This window comes from Podarcis vaucheri (assembly GCF_965113315.1).
Source record: "Podarcis vaucheri genome assembly, chromosome: 12".
Lineage (NCBI taxonomy): Eukaryota > Metazoa > Chordata > Lepidosauria > Squamata > Lacertidae > Podarcis > Podarcis vaucheri.
In genome coordinates, this window is record NC_138750.1 from 31,727,499 (window position 1) to 31,745,960 (window position 18,462).

Genomic DNA, 18,462 nt, shown 5'->3' on the forward strand with positions numbered 1-18,462 from the left:
GGCAGAACGGACTCCCGCCAAGGATGCAGGCAAGGAGAAGGCGATACGTCTGAACCCTCCCATACACAACACGTTTCTTCGCATGCAGCAGCCACTGCCGAGCACCGGCCGAAGCAACCAGGAAGCAATTCGCCGCCAGAATGATAGAATCACAGGGACCACGAGGGTCATCCAGCCCAACCGCGGCACCCCCAACTGCAATGCAGGAATCTTTTGCCCAGCGTGGGATTCGAACCCACAAGCCTGAGCTGAAGGGTCTCGTGCTCCACGGACTGAGCTATCCCTCCAGCATCCCCCTCTCCTAGAGGCGCTCGATCCATCCCGGCTTGTTGTTTTTCTCCCCCTACCCCATATAAATGACAGCTTCCCCCACCCGCAACACCGACCCCCGAGTTGTCTCGTGTCACCTTGCGAAAGGAAGACACGCAGCCTCGAAGTTCACCGCGGAAAGAGGAAAGCGGACCCTCCCAGCCTGCTGAACGGCGGCGGCGTCAGCAGGCAATTGAGGAGCAGCGCCCCTCTCTCCCCCCGCCTTTTGCAGGAGAGGGTCTTGCAGGCGCGCTTCTGCCTCTTTTGTGCATTTCGCGGACACTCCCCAGCTATTGTCTCCCTTCCTCCTGGACCCGCACCCTCTTTCCCACCCCCTCGACCTCGGCGCCTGCCCCTCTCCCCGCACTGCCAAGCTTTTACCTCTCTGGGGGAAGTGGCTCTTGTCTAAGGAGAAGAAGCAAAGAGACAACAGCGGCAGCGCCTCCGCCACAAGCAGCAGCCACAGACAATGGAGAAGTGAAGGACGGACACATTAACACACACACACGCAGAGCGCCGGCTCAGGCCCCGCCTCCTTCCCCGCCCGGCCGCACCATTTTACCAGTGGGGGGGGTGGAAATAAAAGTAAAGGAAATTGTGCATGTCCAGTTGGGCATTCTCCTGTCCACACGCGTTCCTCTTTAGGCACCGTCCAAGCCGACTCCTTGGCCCCCCCTCCCAGGCTGAGATGTTAACTGGGAGCGAGCGTCGCTTTGTTTACTTATTCTATACACCCCCCCCGTCTTTTGAGCGAGTGGTTTAACCCGCCCTCCCCTTGTTTCTCACGACAGCTCCGGGAGAGGAAGTTACAATGTCGCGAGCGGCGGGGATTCTGGCGCGGGCGTAGAGGGGGGATATCCGCTGGCCGAAGCGCGACGCGGGGGGGGGGGCGCGCGCCGAGGTTGCTTCTGCTCTGGCGGAGCAGCGGGGGCTGCCCTCAGTTTTCTCCTCAGTTGAAGGAGGGCGGCGGCGGGGAAGGTGCACGCGCGTGGCTGAGAGAGGAAGAAATAAGGCAGCCAGCGAGCTATGGCGTCTCTGAAGAGAGGGGACTTGAGCGAGGAGGAAAAGGAGTTGCTGGGAGTGATTGGGAAAGGTAAGGCGGGCAAGGGAAGTCTGGCTCCAGGCCGAGCCGAGAGGCGGAGTGACGCGTGTCGGCTGCCTTTTGAGTCTATGCGACCGGGCCTTGCGCGTCAGGCCCGCGCTAACGCGCAAGGAGGTTGCTTCTGGAGGGGGGCTTTTTCCCTAGGTTTTTGCTTCCTCGCCTTCTCTCGTGTGCTTTGACTGGCCGCTGCTCCCCGTGACTGTTGCACGCCGGCTGCTTTTTTATCAGATCGTGCATATTTTCATGCAAAAAAAGCAATAATAATCATAAATGTCTTCTGAAGACTTGTAATGAGAAATTTTCTATCTTTCTATCTTTATTTAAATTTTGAGTCATTCTGTAATGAGTGTCATTAGAATTGGAAAACGTATAAATGGCAATGATATAAAGGTTAATTTTGAAAGCTATGAGGCGGGAGGGAAGCAAGTCAATAGGCTCTAAGAGCCAGGGCAGGATAGTGGATAAAGATGATGTGAATGTTGTATAATATTAAATTACATTGTGTGTGTGTGTGTACATATACATATATATATATATATATATATATATATATATATATATATATATGCTTTCGTAGATTTTCACGGGTACAGGAATGCAGGTTTTGGTGTCTTCGGGTGTCTTCCCGTGTAAGAGTCGGGGTGTCTGTGCGACGTTTCGACGAGGTCTCACTCGTCATCTTCAGGCTGGTGCTTTCGGCTTCTTGTTACTGGAACAGAGCTCTGTTCCAGTAACAAGAAGCCGAAAGCACCAGCCTGAAGATGACGAGTGAGACCTCGTCGAAACGTCGCACAGACACCCCGACTCTTACACGGGAAGACACCCGAAGACACCAAAACCTATATATATATATATATATATATATATATATATATATAAATTTATCTGTACCCCGCCCATCTGGCTGGGTTTCTCCAGCCACTCTGGGTGGCTTCCAAAAGAACACTGAAAACATGATAAATGATCAAACATTTAAAAACTTCCCCAAACAGGGCTGCAGTAATGAGACAAGGGACTCTATCCCATTAACTTCCAAGGAGTTCATATGATTCATCATGTTTCTTTCTTCTGATCTCACCCTCCCCACCCCGTTTTATTTTCACAACCAACCTGCAAGGTAGGGCTAGGGAGACGGACTGGGCCGAGGTGCCAACTTGAGTAAAATATTGGAGGGTCCAGGTAAGCTCCACATGATCAATCACAAGACATGGCATGCACACAATATTTGAATGGCAATGCCCATTTGTGGGAGGGCAGCCCCCTCAAATATTTTATTGGGGGGGGGGCAAAGAGACTTAGGCCCTTAAGAGTTGGCTCCTATGGACTTGGTCAAGGTCATCTGGTGAGTCTCATGTCTGAGTAAATATTTGAATGAGCTCTACCTACATACCACACATTTCTAGCACCCACCCACCCAAGAATCTTGTGACCTGGAGTTTATGGGTGTTGGGAATTATAAGTTAGGGGGGGTACTTTAAATTCACAGTGTGTACTCAATAGTTGCATTCAAGGAAAGTCTTGCTGTGGAGTGCAGACAGGAGTAAGGCAGACTGCAGTGACCGGTGTAAAAATCAACACTTTGCTAGCTGTCATACTATTCCAGAGGTATGGCAGACCTTGTCAGCAGCTGCTCCTAAGCAGCACTTTTGTTGCAGCAGCAGCAGGACATGGAAAGTTATTTCCCTTCCTTTGCTGGAGTACATGCTTCTTCTATAAAAGAGTGTTAACTGGCGGATGGAGGAAATATGCCTTTCAGTTTACCCCCTTATTTTGGAGGTGGTTGTTTTGTTTACTAATGGGTGAGGTGTTGGCGCCAAAACTTCCAAGTTGTTGGCAGGTTGTTGTTTCCTTTGGATGTGATCTTTGTATTGTAAAGGTCACGTGACTTCAGAGTCCGTTATCATAACTAACTGAGTGTGAGAGCCACCACTCATGCCACCTGCAAGTTGCTGGTATTGGGGATGGAGGCAGCCACATGATGCACACAAAACTGCATGTGATAGATTTAGTTGAATGCTACTTTATTCGGTCATACTGCTTTATCTATTCATGGAAATAATGCCTTGCCTTTTTGCAATGCTTCTTGAATGTCAACTGCTGGGAATCACTAGCAGGGGAACAATGTAATGTGTTCTTTTCTACGTACGGAAGTTAGCTACTCAGATTCTTTACACACAGCGCTAGTCAAACTGTGGCTTAGCGTGGAAAAGAGGGTTCCCAGAGCAGAGATTTCAGCCATTGCACTTTGCAAGCTGCAACCACGTTTTGTTTTTGGGTTCACAACTCATGGTTTGTCTGGAGTGGGACAAACCACAAACCCATGGTTGGATGGCATGCTAAACTAAATCATGGCTTAGCTCATGGCAGCAGGGCAGCAGCAGGACCAGAGGACAAGCAAAGTAGCATCGTCATCATCATCATTATAAATTTCCATTCTACCCTTCATCTGAGGCTCACAGGATGGTTTACTATAAACACATAAATACCTAACATAGTAAACAAACAAAAACATTACACCCTAATAACCTCTCCAAGAACCCACACATTTACACTAAGCCATGCATAGGCAAACTCTTCTCCAGATGTTTTGGGACTACAATTCCCATCATCACTGACCACTGGTCCTGTTAGCTAGGGATCATGAGAGTTGTAGTCCCAAAACATCTGGAGGGCAGAATTTGCCTATGCCCGCACTAAGTCATACTTTAGCTTAGCATTGCATGTGAATAGAATAAATGTTTGTTTTTGTTTGTTATGTATTCAAATTTATTTATTTATTTTCAAATTTATTCATTATTATTAAATCTTCATACTACACTTCATTTGAGGATCACAGGGCAGTTTACAATATAAAAACACAAAAAAATCATAACGTAGTAACAAACAAAAACAATAACTCCTGTTCTGAAAATAATTTTACAAAAGTGTCATGCAACGTTGTTACAACATGTGTGGTAGGGCAAATGTTTGACAGGTGCCTCATACTTTTTCACGGCAGAATTTTATGATTCCATGATTCGGAGTGAGGAGTTCAGGCTGAAATCCTCATTCAGCCCTGAGATTTATTGGATGGGCTTGGGTCAGTCATGATTTCTCAGCCTAGCCCGTCTCACAAGGCAATAAGGGGAGGAAGAGATAAGAGCTACATACGTTACCATGGTCTCATTGGAGGAATCATGCGATACAAATGTAACGAATTATTAGATTCACTGTATTGATTTTCTGTTTAACAGTAGACTTCACAAACTCTTCCTCTCCCTTAGGAAGCCCTGAAGAAGCTGCACGACTGCTTGGCAGCAAGAATGTTCATGTGAATTGTTTGGATGAGGTAAAAGACTTGACTCAAAATATGTGTCTAGATTGGGGAGAGTCAAATTAAAGAAACCTTGGGAATTTAAAGGCTGGCAGATTTCTATAAGCAAAATAATACTTATCAAGGAAACCTGTTTAACATACTGGAATCGGAAAGTATCCCTTGAGTATACTAGAAAATGAATATGGTCAAGCAAGTATTCAGTATTCCCTGCTAAAAATGAACTAGTGTAACATGCCTGAACAGAGGTATAATATGCAGATTTTTTTTTGGACCTGAAATATCCTCTTTGATTTTTCAAAGTAAGCTAATGCTTTTTTAAAAAAATAAGAAATCCTCTATTTCTGATAGAAAAGCGACCTGAACTTTTGTTAATGTCAGATTTATTTATCATCTTCTGAGATTACATATTTGAAACCTCAACTTTCCCAAGGCCTTATGATGGATTGAGGAGTGAAAGCAACATATTACGTAACTGAATATTTCACAAACATAGTGAGCTGTTTTAAAAATGTAGTTGCAAATGGCTGTTTCTGTTTGACTTATTTTTGCAGGCGAGGGTGGGTCAGAGGTGAGTCTATCAAAAGTGTTACTGTGGGGGAAAGCGTACAGTGTATTTTTACATCAACTTCCTCATGGGAATATGTACCATAACACATTTTGTGCTTTTGCAACTAACTTCTCGCAAACTGGCCAGAATCCAGTGCAGAGTCAATGGGTTAAGTCTGCCTCATATCATGTTGGATTTTGACTGTTGTCCCTGTAGGTTTTTTATTTGATTTGATTTTTTAGTGAAATAGTTCATCTTGGCAGGAGCTGTTCAGCTGTAGAATTGTCCTAGGAAAGTGTTTCCCATATCATCCAGAAAACCTGCTTTATCACCACTTAATGCAGTACAGTGGTACCTCGGGTTACATAAGCTTCAAGTTACATATGCTTCAGGTTACAGACTCCGCTAACCCAGAAATAGTACCTCAGGTTAAGAACTTTGCTTCAGGATGAGAACAGAAATCGTGTGGCAGCGGTGCGACAGCAGTGGGAGGCCCCATTAGCTAAAGTGGTGCTTCAGGTTAAGAACAGTTTCAAGTTAAGAACAGACCTCCGGAACGAATTAAGTATATAACCAGAGGTACCACTGTGCCTGGAAAAAAAGTATTCAAATTCATAACCAGACAGGTTCCACAGTGAGCCCCTTGTGGAATATCCTTTCTCTAGTTTAGAGGGAAATACAGTGGTACCTAATGGTCAGGGGTCCCTTTACCTTTATAGAGTTGAAAGGGACCCCAAGGGTCATCTAGTCCAATCCCTAGCAATGCAGGAATCTCAACTAAAGCATCCATGACAAATAGCCATCCAACCTCTGCTTTAAAACCTCAGAGGAAGGAGAGTCCACAACTCAGGGAGCCTGTTCCACTGTCAAACATCTCTTATGGTCAGAAAGTTTTTTTCCTGATCTTTACTTGGAATCCCCTTTCTTATAACTTGAAGCCCTTGGTTCGAATTCTACCCTCTGTAGCAGGAGAAAACAAGCTTGTTCCCTCTTCCATGTGACTTTTGATTGCACGTCTGCCGGCAGGGATGGTTTTTTTCCTATTTATCTGAATCTAGCCCACTATATTTACATAACATGATGAGCCACTCACTTTGTGGTTTCTTCATATTGGTTGTCTGCATGTTGTTTGTATAGCATCATGTTCCGTCTTCCAGTTACTTGGCTTTTTCCTCCACTTCTGAGATTATTTTTGAAATGTTTTCCAGAAGTGCTGTATAATGTGTGAGTTGGCTCTCCTATATAGCTCTGAGACCAGGTGGTTATCTTTTTTTTTTAATCCTCATTATCAATTCGTAGGGAGCAGATTAAGGCAGGGAAAGGGGCACCACTCTAGAGTTGGCTTCCTGTCCAGGTGGCCTGTACAAATACCTCATTGCTCCTTAATGCGCAAAATTTCATCCCACCACTTGGAATATATTTTCAGCATGCGGAAGACTCGTGTGTATAATTTGAACAAGTCTCCCTGAATTTAAGCATTTTAATCTCTTTAGAAAAGAACACAAAGCAAAGGGAGCTGCTGGAAATGAGAAACAATGGAAGCAGAGGTCCTAAATGCCATTGTTCATTTCTGGCTTAACAAATGTATGATTCATAACAGAGAGTGTGTGTGAACTGCTGCTTAAAATGACAGGTTTTTCACCAGTGCCTGCAGCTAAAGAAACTACCCAGAACTGGTAATGATCCATCTCTCCCACATGGCTCCCCAAATATAAAACTTGCCTATTATATAAATTGCCATACTGCAAACTCAAATATAAAGAGGTCCTTTGCAGGGTCTCCCTGCTTGCAGCTGTTACTCTTCTCGGAGAATTGTGTGGTTTCCCACCAAATTAGACATGTTGTTAATTGTGTGAAGGCAACTGATGTGCACATTAAAAAAATAAATCTTACTAATACTTTTATTAATACTTCAGATTATTATTAGAATAGTTGCCTAGGAATTAAAAGCTTAAAAAATTCTAACCCCCCACCCTTTTAAAAATCTAAAGAAATATTTATTATCGATGCTTTGCTCCTATCTCCAGTACAAGTAAGGGGGCTCTATTATTTGCTGATACACCAAGTCATACTAGCTACTCCAAAAGCAAAACTGAAAAGCTTTTCATAAATATAGTCATTAGTATAAAAGTATTGATGGGTGTGCGGGGTGGGGAAGAATTGCAGTTGCCCACATAGAAAGGCATGCAATGGTAGCTGAAGTTTCCTTCTCATTAGCAGCTTACATTGAAGCTGAATGTGTACAAAGGTATCCTCTGCTAAATTGGAGACATAGTTGGTTTTCTAAAAACTGGATTTTGTTGAAAGAATATATAGTTAAAGAGTATTCAGTTGTAGCAAAGTGAACATCAAAAAGGCTATACCATGGGTAGACAAACTAAGTCCTGTGGGCCGGATCCGGCCCAATCGCCTTCTAAATCCGGCCCACAGACAGTCCAGGAATCAGCGTATTTTTACATGAGTAGAATGTGTCCTTTTATTTAAAATGCATCTCTGGGTTATTTGTGGAGCATAGGAATTTGTCCCCCCCCTTCAAAATATAGTCTGCCCCCCCCCACAAAGTCTGAGGGACAGTGGACTGCCGAAAAAGTTTTCTGACCCCTGGGCTATACTGTATTTGGAGTGCTATCTTTTCATTTTAGAAGTGTAGCTTGCTTGTGTTTAAATACTACTGGAGAAGAACGAACAGATATATTTGAAGGTCCTGTATTTATTTCTTCTTTCCATAGCATGGCATGACTCCTCTGATGCATGCGGCATACAAAGGGAAAGTTGAGGTGTGCAAACTGTTGTTGCGGCATGGGGCTGATGTTAACTGCAATGAACATGAACACGGATATACAGCTCTGATGTTTGCTGGGCTCTCAGGTATCTATGAGGTTTTCCCCGTTGTTAATTACATCTGCTTCTTGGTGCAGATAAAGGAATCCTTCGTGTCTTTGTGTAGGCAGAAGGATGATGTGTTAGAGGTAAGGTCTACCTCTACTTTATAGATTGCTATTCTTTTCTTAACCAAATACAGTGGTGCCCCACAAGACGAATGCCTCGCAAGACGGAAAACCTGCTAGACGAAAGGGTTTTCCGTTTTGGAGGTGCTTCGCAAAACAAATTTCCTATGGGCTTGCTTCGCAAGACGACAATGTCTTGCGAGTTCCTGCTGGTTTTCCCCCCCTTTCCCCCTCCTTTTTCTAAGCCGCTAAGCCGCTTATCAGCTGATCCGATCAGCAGATAAGCCGCTAAAAGCCGCTAATAGCGCTAATCCTTCAATGGGCTTGCTTCGCAAGATGAAAAAACCGCTAGACGAAGAGAATCACAGAACGGATTCTTTTCGTCTTGCGAGGCACCACTGTACTATTTTTATTGTAAGCCACTGATAGTCTTTTACTGGAAAACTGGGATAGAATTAATAGCTAATCAGACAACTCTGAGGACCCAGCTTTGCTCTTGGATATCTGTTTCACCCTCTGGACCTCTCATGGAGGAGGCACTTGAAGAAGGGCCTCAGATGATGATTGCAGGGTCCGGGTCAGTTCATATGGGGAGAGGCAGTCCTTGAGCCATTTAAGGTGTTACAGGTATAGCAGAGTACAGTATTTATATTGTGTGTGCATATTAATTGCCAGGGTTTTTCTTTGTTCTTTAAACCAATAAAATTAAACATCAGCCATCCAGGTGTTGTTCTTGGGCTTAGCTGGAATACACCTGTAAGGGCATCAGGGGGTTGCTCAAGAGCAATCAGACAAATGCCTCCCTGGTCTGTTGTAAAGCCTTGTTATTGGTGCCAAAAAAACACACGCTTCACCATGCAGAGCGCCACTACTTCGTGGCTCGCTCATTTACTGGCAGAATCTGAGAGTGGGCGGTCCTTAAACCTTCCCCAGCAGAGTAGTTTCTTGACGCCCAGTCTGCGCCTCCCCTCTCTGCACGGAAGCCTACTGCGCAAGGAGGGCGTGGGTAACAGAGGACCTCCCAGCTTTGCTCAGGCAAGGTGTCCTGGCATCGCCTCACCTCCTCTGAGCCCTGCAGCTCCTCTCCACTGGAGGCGTGGTTGCTCTCCACTGAGGAGGTGCTACTTCCCACAATCTTTGGGGGCTCTCTGTAATCCATCCGGCTTTTCCCCTCTCGCCCCTGAGCCGATGGCAGTTCCCTGACAACGCCCTTAAAGGGTAACATTTTTATTTTTAAAAATATGGTTTAGATTTCAGGGTCTATTAAATCTCTCTCTCTCTCTCTCTCTCTAGCAAAAGGTAGAAGCATGAATAGCAAACAATATTTGTGAATGCATATATCAGATTGTGGGAGTAAGAAGGCCTCTCTCCTCTGAGGGGAAAGAGCCGGTGAAAGTGTTGAAGGAATAAGAACGTGAAAGGAAATGCCAGTAGGAATTATTAAAATAACATGAGGGAAAGGAAGGAAGGAGATAAGAGAGGAAAGTCGTTATGGGAGGAAGAAGTGAATGTGAAAGGACCATGGAGGAGAGGAGGAAAGAAACTGGTGGTTTTCTCTTGGGGTGCGGAATACAGTAAAAGAAATTACAGGATATGTGCAAAAAGTAGTTTGAGAGGCATCAGTGGGTGGAAAGGGGAAATATAAAATAATGTGCTCTTCACCTAGAGCCTCTGGGTTAGAAAATTCTGCCTAAAATCAGGAGGCTGAGTCATAATACTTCCAGAGCACATATATGAACTTAGCTCATGGAAAGCTAAGCTATGGAACTCCCTACTGCAAAATAAATAAATAAATAAATTAGCAATTTCCAAAGATGGATTAGATGACAGCAGAAAGTGATGCCACTGGGGAAGACTAGTGCAGCCATCAGGCCTTGGTGCAGAATCTGTTGATACTGGCAAGACAGGGGGTTGGGTGAAACCTTGAGAAAGCAAATGGCATCTTCATTTTCAGCTACTGGGGATGAATAAGGACTGTAGCTCTGTGGAAAAGCACCTTCTTCACTTGCAGAAAGACCCAGACTCCATCTGTGGTGTCTCCAGATAGGGCTGAGAAAGACCTGTGTCTGGAAACTTGGAAGAGCTGCTGCCAGTCTGTGTAGACAGTATTCATCTCAGCCAGATGAAGCACTTGTCTGACTCTGTATAAAGCAGCTCCCCATTTTCTAAATGCCTTAAACTGCAGATTTACAAGGGATTAAATGTTTTAATGTCTTGTAGGGGGACGACCCACCCAAAAAAACCTTATATGGCTGAAACTTTTCTACAGACTCTAAAATCTAAATGAAAGCTGTTCTCTTCTGTGTTTAGGCAACAAGGAAATTACGTGGATGATGTTGGAGGCTGGAGCAGACATAGATGTCGTGAACTCAGTGGGAAGGACAGCAGCACAGATGGCTGCCTTTGTGGGTAAATGGAGCAGCCATTTTGAATTACCCTTCATGAAGTCCAGGGCGGGAAACCTGTGACCTTCCAACTGTTGCTGGACTTTGACTCCATCATCCCTGACTATCGGCCGTGCTGCCTGGGGCAGATGGAAGATACAGCCCAACAACAAGTGGACTGCTGCAGGTTCCCCTCCCCTCCATTAAGGCTCTGAGAAGATGGAGATTTATTTGACTTAATGTTTATTGGCAACGGGGTGTTCAATACCAGGTTCTTAACTAACTCAAGGGGAAGACATTTTAAAAATATTCATTGGGTGATTGCTGCTTTTCTCAAATTGCTCTCTAACATTAGTTGGCCGCAGGAGGGGGGAATACTGAATTTGTAATTAATACCAGGTTCTTAACTAACTCAAGGGGAAGACATTTTAAAAATATTCATTGGGTGATTGCTGCTTTTCTCAAATTGCTCTCTAACATTAGTTGGCCGCAGGAGGGGGGAATATTGAATTTGTAATTAAGGAAGAAATCTGCTCTATTTCGAACTCAACCATCTGATTTTCGGTAGAAATCTAAGTCCAGCTCAAAAATGGGTTTAGCTCCATTTGTGGCCAGCCTTCCCTGTCATTCCCCTTGCTGACTTCCCCCTTTCTTTGAGAAGGAAGATTTTAACTAGCAGCAGGGAGGAGCTTGCTAGATAGGAGTAGCCTCCGTGAGCTGATAACTGTATGTAAATCTATATTTAAATAAATAAATGGTGGTGCTCTTTGAGCTGTATTTCCTTTTAAGGATAGACTATGAAGAAGAAGAAAATATTTTTGTTTGTTTTTCCTGGCAAAGGGGTTGGAAGGATTGGTGAGGAGAGACCTTTCACCCAATTTTTTTTTAAAAAAAGTGTTCTAAAGTCAAGTCTTTTGATGATTACATTAAAAAAAAGCAGACACAAAGAGGATTGTGAGACAAGGAGACTAGTGGATCCAGTCAAAAGCCCCAGCACTTTATTGCAGGAATCTGCTTACAACTTGGGGAAAATTACACCCACATATCACATCCACTACATCTGAACAGTCAGTCCTTAGTCAGAGATTCAGTCACTGTAATTGCCAGTCTGCATTGGAAGCTTTGCAATCATTGTTTCTAAAAAAAACAAACAAACAAACAAACTATTAACGAGGCGTAATCACTAAGCATTCTACCGCTGGCTGAAAGGTGAGCCAGCATCAATCATGCAATCTTATATGAGCTGCTTTGAAATGTCATGTAATGTCATAACTTCCAGAAGAATTAAATTTTTGACTGGTTAGCAGCACCATTTTTAGATTTAGTTTGTGCAGTGAATTAAAACAAACTTATAAAAGTTAGAACTGTTTCATAATGTGTCTTAAAAGCTGCTTTGCCCATCAGATCCTAAGTTCTCTGAATAGGTGAGTTAGTTTAGTTCTGTAAACTTCATATTACATATAGGCCTTGAGCCTTGAAATATTGCCTCTGTGTGAAGCTATTTCCATTTAGTTCCACAGTGGTTTATTAGTATAGTACTTCCTCTAAATGGTGAACAACCTCTCTGATTTGTGCTTCATGTGTGAAATAATTGTTCTTCATCTTCATAAAAGATGCACCGTTCTCTTTTTAGGTCAACATGACTGTGTCACTGTTATCAACAACTTCTTTCCTCGAGAAAGGTTGGATTACTATACAAAACCACAAGGACTTGACAAAGAACCCAAACTGCCAGTCAAGTTAGCTGGACCTCTGCATAAGATCATTACAACTACCAATTTGCATCCTGTTAAGGTAGAGTGTTCATATTTTGGCTTATCCTTCAGGCATACTTGTCAAATAACTTACAACCTTGTTTAGGTCAGTCCTCTAAGAAAAAATATTTGGCCTATGGAGTTGGGTGGAAAAATTTGGCCAGCAGCTAATTTATGATTCTGAGCTTGTTCTTGATACTCCATAGTCCTGGCCTGCTCATAGGGGCTTTAGTACCTCATTCTCAAATGGAGAAATATTTATTGTAAAATAGTCCCCAACATGAAACACTCAAAGGTTAGCACACTGAAGATCATTGTACTCAAGCATATACACCTTAAGACTAGCATAGTAGTCTTCAACTTTTTGAGATCCAGGACCTACTTTTAACCCAAAGAGACATTTGGGAGCCCATTTCTTAATCATATATTTGTACAATGGTAATGTTGCTGTTATGACCCACCTTAGATTAGGTCACAACATTAGTGTGACCTAATCTAAGGTGATTAGATTAGTGTGTCCCAACATACTAGTTAAAGACCAGTGATTTAGCAGAAGCACAACAGCATCTCATAAGGACTTGCATTCAAAAGAAGAGCTGAAATCTACATGTGTAACACTCATCTCTGTTATCAGTTTCTGTGAAACCCTATAGTTTCAGAAAGGGCCTGATGCTTGTAGCTGGAAGCTACAAGTGAGACTTGCAACAAAAAATAGCTGTGTGAGTTGCTACAGTTCAGAATTCAAACAACTCCATTCCATTCCCTGTCTGTAACACTTGTCAGCATTCCAAGGCCCACTTGGCTTGTTTGGTCTTTGTTGGGCTGTTTTGTGGGTTCCTGTGGGTTTTGTGACTTAGTGGATTTTTTGGTACTTCTCCAAAACTATGGCCTGGCAAGTTTCTTAGGTAATACAGCTTATTTAAGAAGATAAAAGAGCAAGAAGTCCTGTTAATATGAGCACTTAAAAATTACCTATTGATTCTGTTTTAAATCATCTATCCAGGAAAGATAACTCTTGTTAATCTTTTCCTATAGATTGTGTTACTAGTGAAAGAAAACCCTCTCCTAGCAGAAGTTGAAGCAATGCAGAAATGCTACAGAGTGCTGGATCTGATTTGCGAGAAGTGTATGAAGCAGAGAGAGATGAATGAAGTACTGGCAATAAAAATGCACTACATTAGCTGTATTTTCCAGAAATGCATCCTCTTCCTTAAGGAGCGAGAGGATAAATTGGATGGATTAATCAAAAGGTATGATCCCCATCATGAATGACGTTTAATGCCTGCAGAAAAGCATTTGTGTTCATTTCTATCCAAGTAAAGACAGACTGCTTACCTTGAAAGCTAAAATGAATGGTTTGCTGCTCAGTTTCCTTCAAATCCCCATGCTATCTACAGCTAGATGAATATTCTCCATCGTTATCTACAGGTTAAGCCATTAGTTTGAGGAAAGGGACAAAAAAAATGCATCTTTTGAGATACACACACAACCGCCTTCTGATATATATATTAATCCTACCCATGAGGAAGGGATTCTGCTCATCTCTCCTTCATCCTATCTTCTTGATCCTCCTTCCCTGGGCTGCTCTTCTGTGTCTCTTTTATGCTAGACCAAGATTATTTTTAAATCTTTGCTGAGGCCTTTTAATCTGCTATCGTGTTTAAAGATCTGAGGATGCTGCTGATACTTTTTAGGCTGTTCTGCTGTAACAGCAGTAATTCTTTTTTATTATTATTGCAGTAATTCACACTGATGGACAAGATAATTAAGTAAAAGGCGCTACGACCTGGTTCACGTGGCACAACAAGCCAAGCAAGCTTTGGCTATAGCTTGTGGTTAGTGAGGACACAGTGTAACTATGAGCTCAGGTTTGGACAATATGCTAAGCCAAAGCTTGGTTTAGTTCCATGCAATGTTGTGGGAGCGAAAAGGACTTGAGAGGAGTAAAGTAGCTACAATGTCCTCTCAAGGTACCCACATGTCTGTTGGGAATCTTAGGTGAGATACCCTGCAGTGGAAGTTGCTCTCAGTACCAGTCATTACATGGAAGGAGCGTAAGATCCAGTTGGTTTATTGTTGCAGAAGATAAGGCCTAGTTAAACAGTTCTGGGGATAGATATATACAGCAGTAGGCTTTTGCAGACACTGATACAAACAATGAAAAAGTATATCCTTTGCTCCAAATAAACCAGCAATTCAAGACATGACACTGGATAAGTTACACCAACATACTGAGTAAATGACCGAGACCCTGCTAAGCTGACTTGCATTAATCACAGATATGGTCAGGGCACTGGGGAATTACCATAGCAGCTGGCTTGGCTGCCTTACACCTGCAATTATCTCATCCATGGGGTGATTTACGGTCATGCCCAGTTACTCCAACCATGTTCCTGTGTTCCCAATAGCCCATAGTTTAGCTTACCATGTCGCATGAATCAGGTCTATGTTTCAGTTGCCCTCAACTTTCATTGTGGGGCAAGAGTATCTTTAGCTGCAGAAACGTTATTGTGAAATCTCAGAGCTGAAAGATATAGATACGTATTTTAAGTGTTGCACACAGAAAGTTCATGCATTAGCATCTTTCTCTGTTATGCTGTGGGTATGTAGTTCGAATATTAAAATCTTGGCCTATGTGCTGCGCCGTAAATAACAATAAAACAATGAACAGGGTGGTGGTACAATGACCACTGCAACCAACACAATCGACACCAGTGGTTTGAGCACTGAACCACTGTTATATCACAAGTGGACTCTTTATTACTGCATTTGCAATTGTTCAAGATAAAATCTATTTTGGAAAAAGAAGAAATGAGCACTGAACCACTGATATATTACAAGCGAGCTCTTTATTTACTGTGTTTGCTATTGTTTAAGATAAAACATATTTGGAAAAGAAACTACTTTTGCCATTTTTATGTATGTTTATTGTTTGTTTACAGAGAGTTGCCTTGGTGATATTATCTTGTGTTGATTGCACCGTAAGGCAGGCATGGCAACTACAAATAAAGCAAAGTGATTGCCCAATAGGATTGGCATGAGTTTTTTCATTCATTTTTTGCTTTAATCTTTCCAGCCTATTAAAAGGCAGAGATGCAGATGGTTTCCCAGTATTTCAAGAGAAGTTCATCCGAGAATGCATTCGAAAATTTCCTTACTGTGAAGCAACCTTGCTCCAGCAGCTTGTGAGAAGCATTGCCCCAGTTGAAATTGTGAGTGTCTCTAGTTTAATAGCTTCTCTTTCTTTGGCAGAACATTTGAAATCCCCAAGATACAGCTTAATGTGTACACTTGATATTTGCAGTTATTCTGAAGAACTGTATTTCATTCGGAGGATGGAAGATCTTTTTTTAATGAGTTTCCTTTATATTCTGATAGTGTCTATGAATTCCCCAATCCAGGAGCTAGAGTTCCTTCTTAGCTTTATAGGCGAGGAGAGGAGGGGGTATCATGTGCTGCTGAGGATATAGGAAGAAACATAATCTTTCCTTTTCCAAAACCCTGACCGGGGTGTGGGGGAATTTACCTCTTCTGCCACACTGAGCTTCAGAGGAGGCAGAAGCAGCATAAGAGACAATGTGCCTTTGTCCACTCTAAAGTCTAGTGTAATAGGAATCCCCTCTTCCTTCTTCTCTTCTCAAAACGCATGCCAGGAAACTCAGACATAAGTGGCAACGAGCCAAAGCTTATGCACCCCTGAATTGATTTTCATTCCCATTTTGCAAATAATCTCAACGATGTCACCACCAGTATACCTTACATTGGAATGGTCAGCAAAGTTAAATCTCTGGAGAGTGGAAGAATAATTTCCCTGCTTCCCTCCATATGCCAGGCTAAGATCTTGCATTTAAGAGCAGTGCAAAAGTACTAAAGTGTATATTGAAAATATGCAGGTTTTTTTTTCTATATCTGCATTAGTGTTGTAGCTGCAGGCTTCTCATTGGCTGGGGAGTGTGTTTATGTTTGCAATGACTTAACTGTCTTTATCTTTTCCCCCAGGGCTCTGATCCTACAGCTTTCTCTGTACTGACACAAGCAGTCACTGGCCAAGTGGGCTTTGTGGATGCTGAGTTTTGTACGACATGTGGGGGGAAAGGTGCAGCCAAAAGATGTTCCGTATGCAAAATGGTAAGAATCTGCAGGTAAATACCACTGACTGAGATTCCAGCGAGAGATTTCAACTGTTCCTGTATCTGGAGACTGTTCCTTTATAGGAGCAGCATAGATGTTTCAGGTGCTAGATCTTGGATCTCCTAAAGGGAAAGTGAGCAAATAGCTGTTCCTGGTTGCACAAGTCAACAGAAACAAACTATTTGTTGTTCTTAAAATAAGCCAGCTATTGCAAGGTTTAGATTTCCAGTTTTCCATATAGAAATGAATGGGTGCCTTATACAACCTGGAGGATTCAAATGCAAGCCCATCCTTTTTGTGCATTGAGGCATGGCTTGTTTCATTCGCAGGTGATCTACTGTGATCAAGACTGCCAGAAAATGCACTGGTTTACACACAAGAAAGTATGCAAGACATTAAAGGAAGCCCACGAGAAGCAGGAGTTGGAAGCTGCCAAAGCAAAGAAACAGCAAGAAGCAAAGCAAAAGAGAGGTTGGCACACATCATTGTCATTGCAACAGCTTTCATGTTTGTGGCCAGATTAGAGCAGAGAGCTTTTCAAAGCAATGCTAATACTCATGCAACACCTAACTACTCCGTGTTTCCTTAAACCACAGGTGGGGGAACAGTGGCAATCCAGATGTTGGGCTTGCAACACTTATCAGGTTATTTTGTTTGTCAAGCAGGTTATGAATTTTCTAAACAAAAACAAAGCATTGGCCATGCTGGCTTTGGTTAAGGATAAATGAGGTTCATTCCTCTTCCCCCAGATCTGTTAGGATTGCACTGTCAATAAGGAACCCCTAACAACATCTGTATAGAAGGACAATCCTACAGAGTTAAGTGGGGATTTCTCCCTGCTAAATGCAAGTTAGGATTGCAGCCATAGAAATGCACATCACATGCACTCCCTATTCTCATGGATTAGCAGCAACCTGCCCCCTAAACTCAACGTACTGTTTCAGAACAGCTGAGCTTTCCTGTGCTCTGTAACAAGCAGCTGCTTTCTGAAACTGCCCATGGAATCATAGTTTGGTTTATTTTGTTCTCTGAGCCATTTTAACTTCTATTCCTGGTTTGATTAGTTATTACAAAATAGCTTCTAATACTAGCGTTAGTTTCTGGGATGAAGGAGCCAGTGCTGCTTGTGGGAGTATTTATTTATTTGGTGTTTTTTTTGCTGCAGATTGCAATGTATGTATTTCTCACACCCTGTGTTTCTCCTCTAGAGGCAACACGTGCAGCAGAATCTGCTTTAACAAGTGAAGAGCAGTCGGCCTCTGAACCAGGAGACAGTAAAGAAGAGGACCTCAAATGCGTGGGAGACAGAACTGAGGAGATGGTTCCTAAGAAGGAGGCGCCTGCACTGTCCCCTCAGGATGACCAGGCCCTTGAAGGAGAGACTAGTCTAGCAGACATCACGGTTGAAAAAGCTCATGAGTCTGAGGAGTAACAAAAGCTGGAGAGCCCAAGGCTTTATGGAGGATTTCCTCTAGACCACAACATCGGGATATGCAGGTCAATGGAATGCAGTTATAATGCTCACTCTTGACATATGCTGTGATCTAGCATATGTCAACTTATTTGTCCTGTGTAACTACACCACATCATCCTAGACTGTGATGACAAGAGCTGAACCATCTGATCAAAACTGTGTAAGAGCATACCCATCTGCCTTCATACCTGCACAAAGCGTAGAAGACTTAAAAGGTGTCTGAGAAGAAGGCCACTTGCTAGCAAAATCTTAAAAAATATCTTAGACTTCAGTGCAATAAAGCGCTTGGTCATGATACTGTTAGATCATAAGGGGTGGAACCATCTAAAAGTTAAGTTTTTCTGGCTACAGGTTTTGAAAGCCAGTACTGCTACCAGTCTGTTTTCATTAAACAAAATCCTGCTCATCTACGTTGGCTTTACTTCCTTGAACTTTCTCTTTCCACTTAAGTGGCTCAATGATTAAAAACACATCATAGCATAAAAAGATTAGTGTTC

General features: G+C 42.9%; 2 protein-coding genes across 2 annotated transcripts in view; one reads left to right on the forward strand and one right to left on the reverse strand.

Moving 5' to 3' along the window:
- Positions 1-835, reverse strand: part of BZW2 (basic leucine zipper and W2 domains 2) — a 46,240-nt gene extending 45,405 nt beyond the window's left edge. Inside the window, exon 1 of the mRNA XM_082193970.1 lies at positions 691-835. Coding sequence (XP_082050096.1) covers positions 691-803 — 113 coding nt within the window. The 5' untranslated portion in view covers positions 804-835. The remainder of the gene's footprint in view (positions 1-690) is intronic.
- A 311-nt stretch (positions 836-1,146) lies between these two features.
- Positions 1,147-18,375, forward strand: ANKMY2 (ankyrin repeat and MYND domain containing 2). The gene is made up of 10 exons (XM_082193977.1): positions 1,147-1,402; positions 4,675-4,739; positions 8,004-8,142; positions 10,533-10,631; positions 12,240-12,400; positions 13,396-13,610; positions 15,437-15,572; positions 16,360-16,488; positions 16,821-16,962; positions 17,700-18,375. The coding sequence occupies exons 1-10, from the start codon at positions 1,336-1,338 to the stop codon at positions 17,921-17,923; spliced, it is 1,377 nt and encodes a 458-aa protein (XP_082050103.1). The 5' UTR covers positions 1,147-1,335; the 3' UTR covers positions 17,924-18,375.
- The last annotated feature ends 87 nt before the right edge of the window (positions 18,376-18,462 follow it).

Coding starts and splice junctions, on each gene's coding strand:
- ANKMY2 (XM_082193977.1), top strand. CDS start 1,336: ATGGCGTCTCTGAAGAGAGGGGACTTGAGCGAGGAGGAAAAGGAGTTG. Junction 10,632..12,239: donor ACAGATGGCTGCCTTTGTGG/GTAAATGGAGCA, acceptor TTCTCTTTTTAG/GTCAACATGACTGTGTCACT. Junction 16,963..17,699: donor AGAAGCAAAGCAAAAGAGAG/GTTGGCACACAT, acceptor TTTCTCCTCTAG/AGGCAACACGTGCAGCAGAA.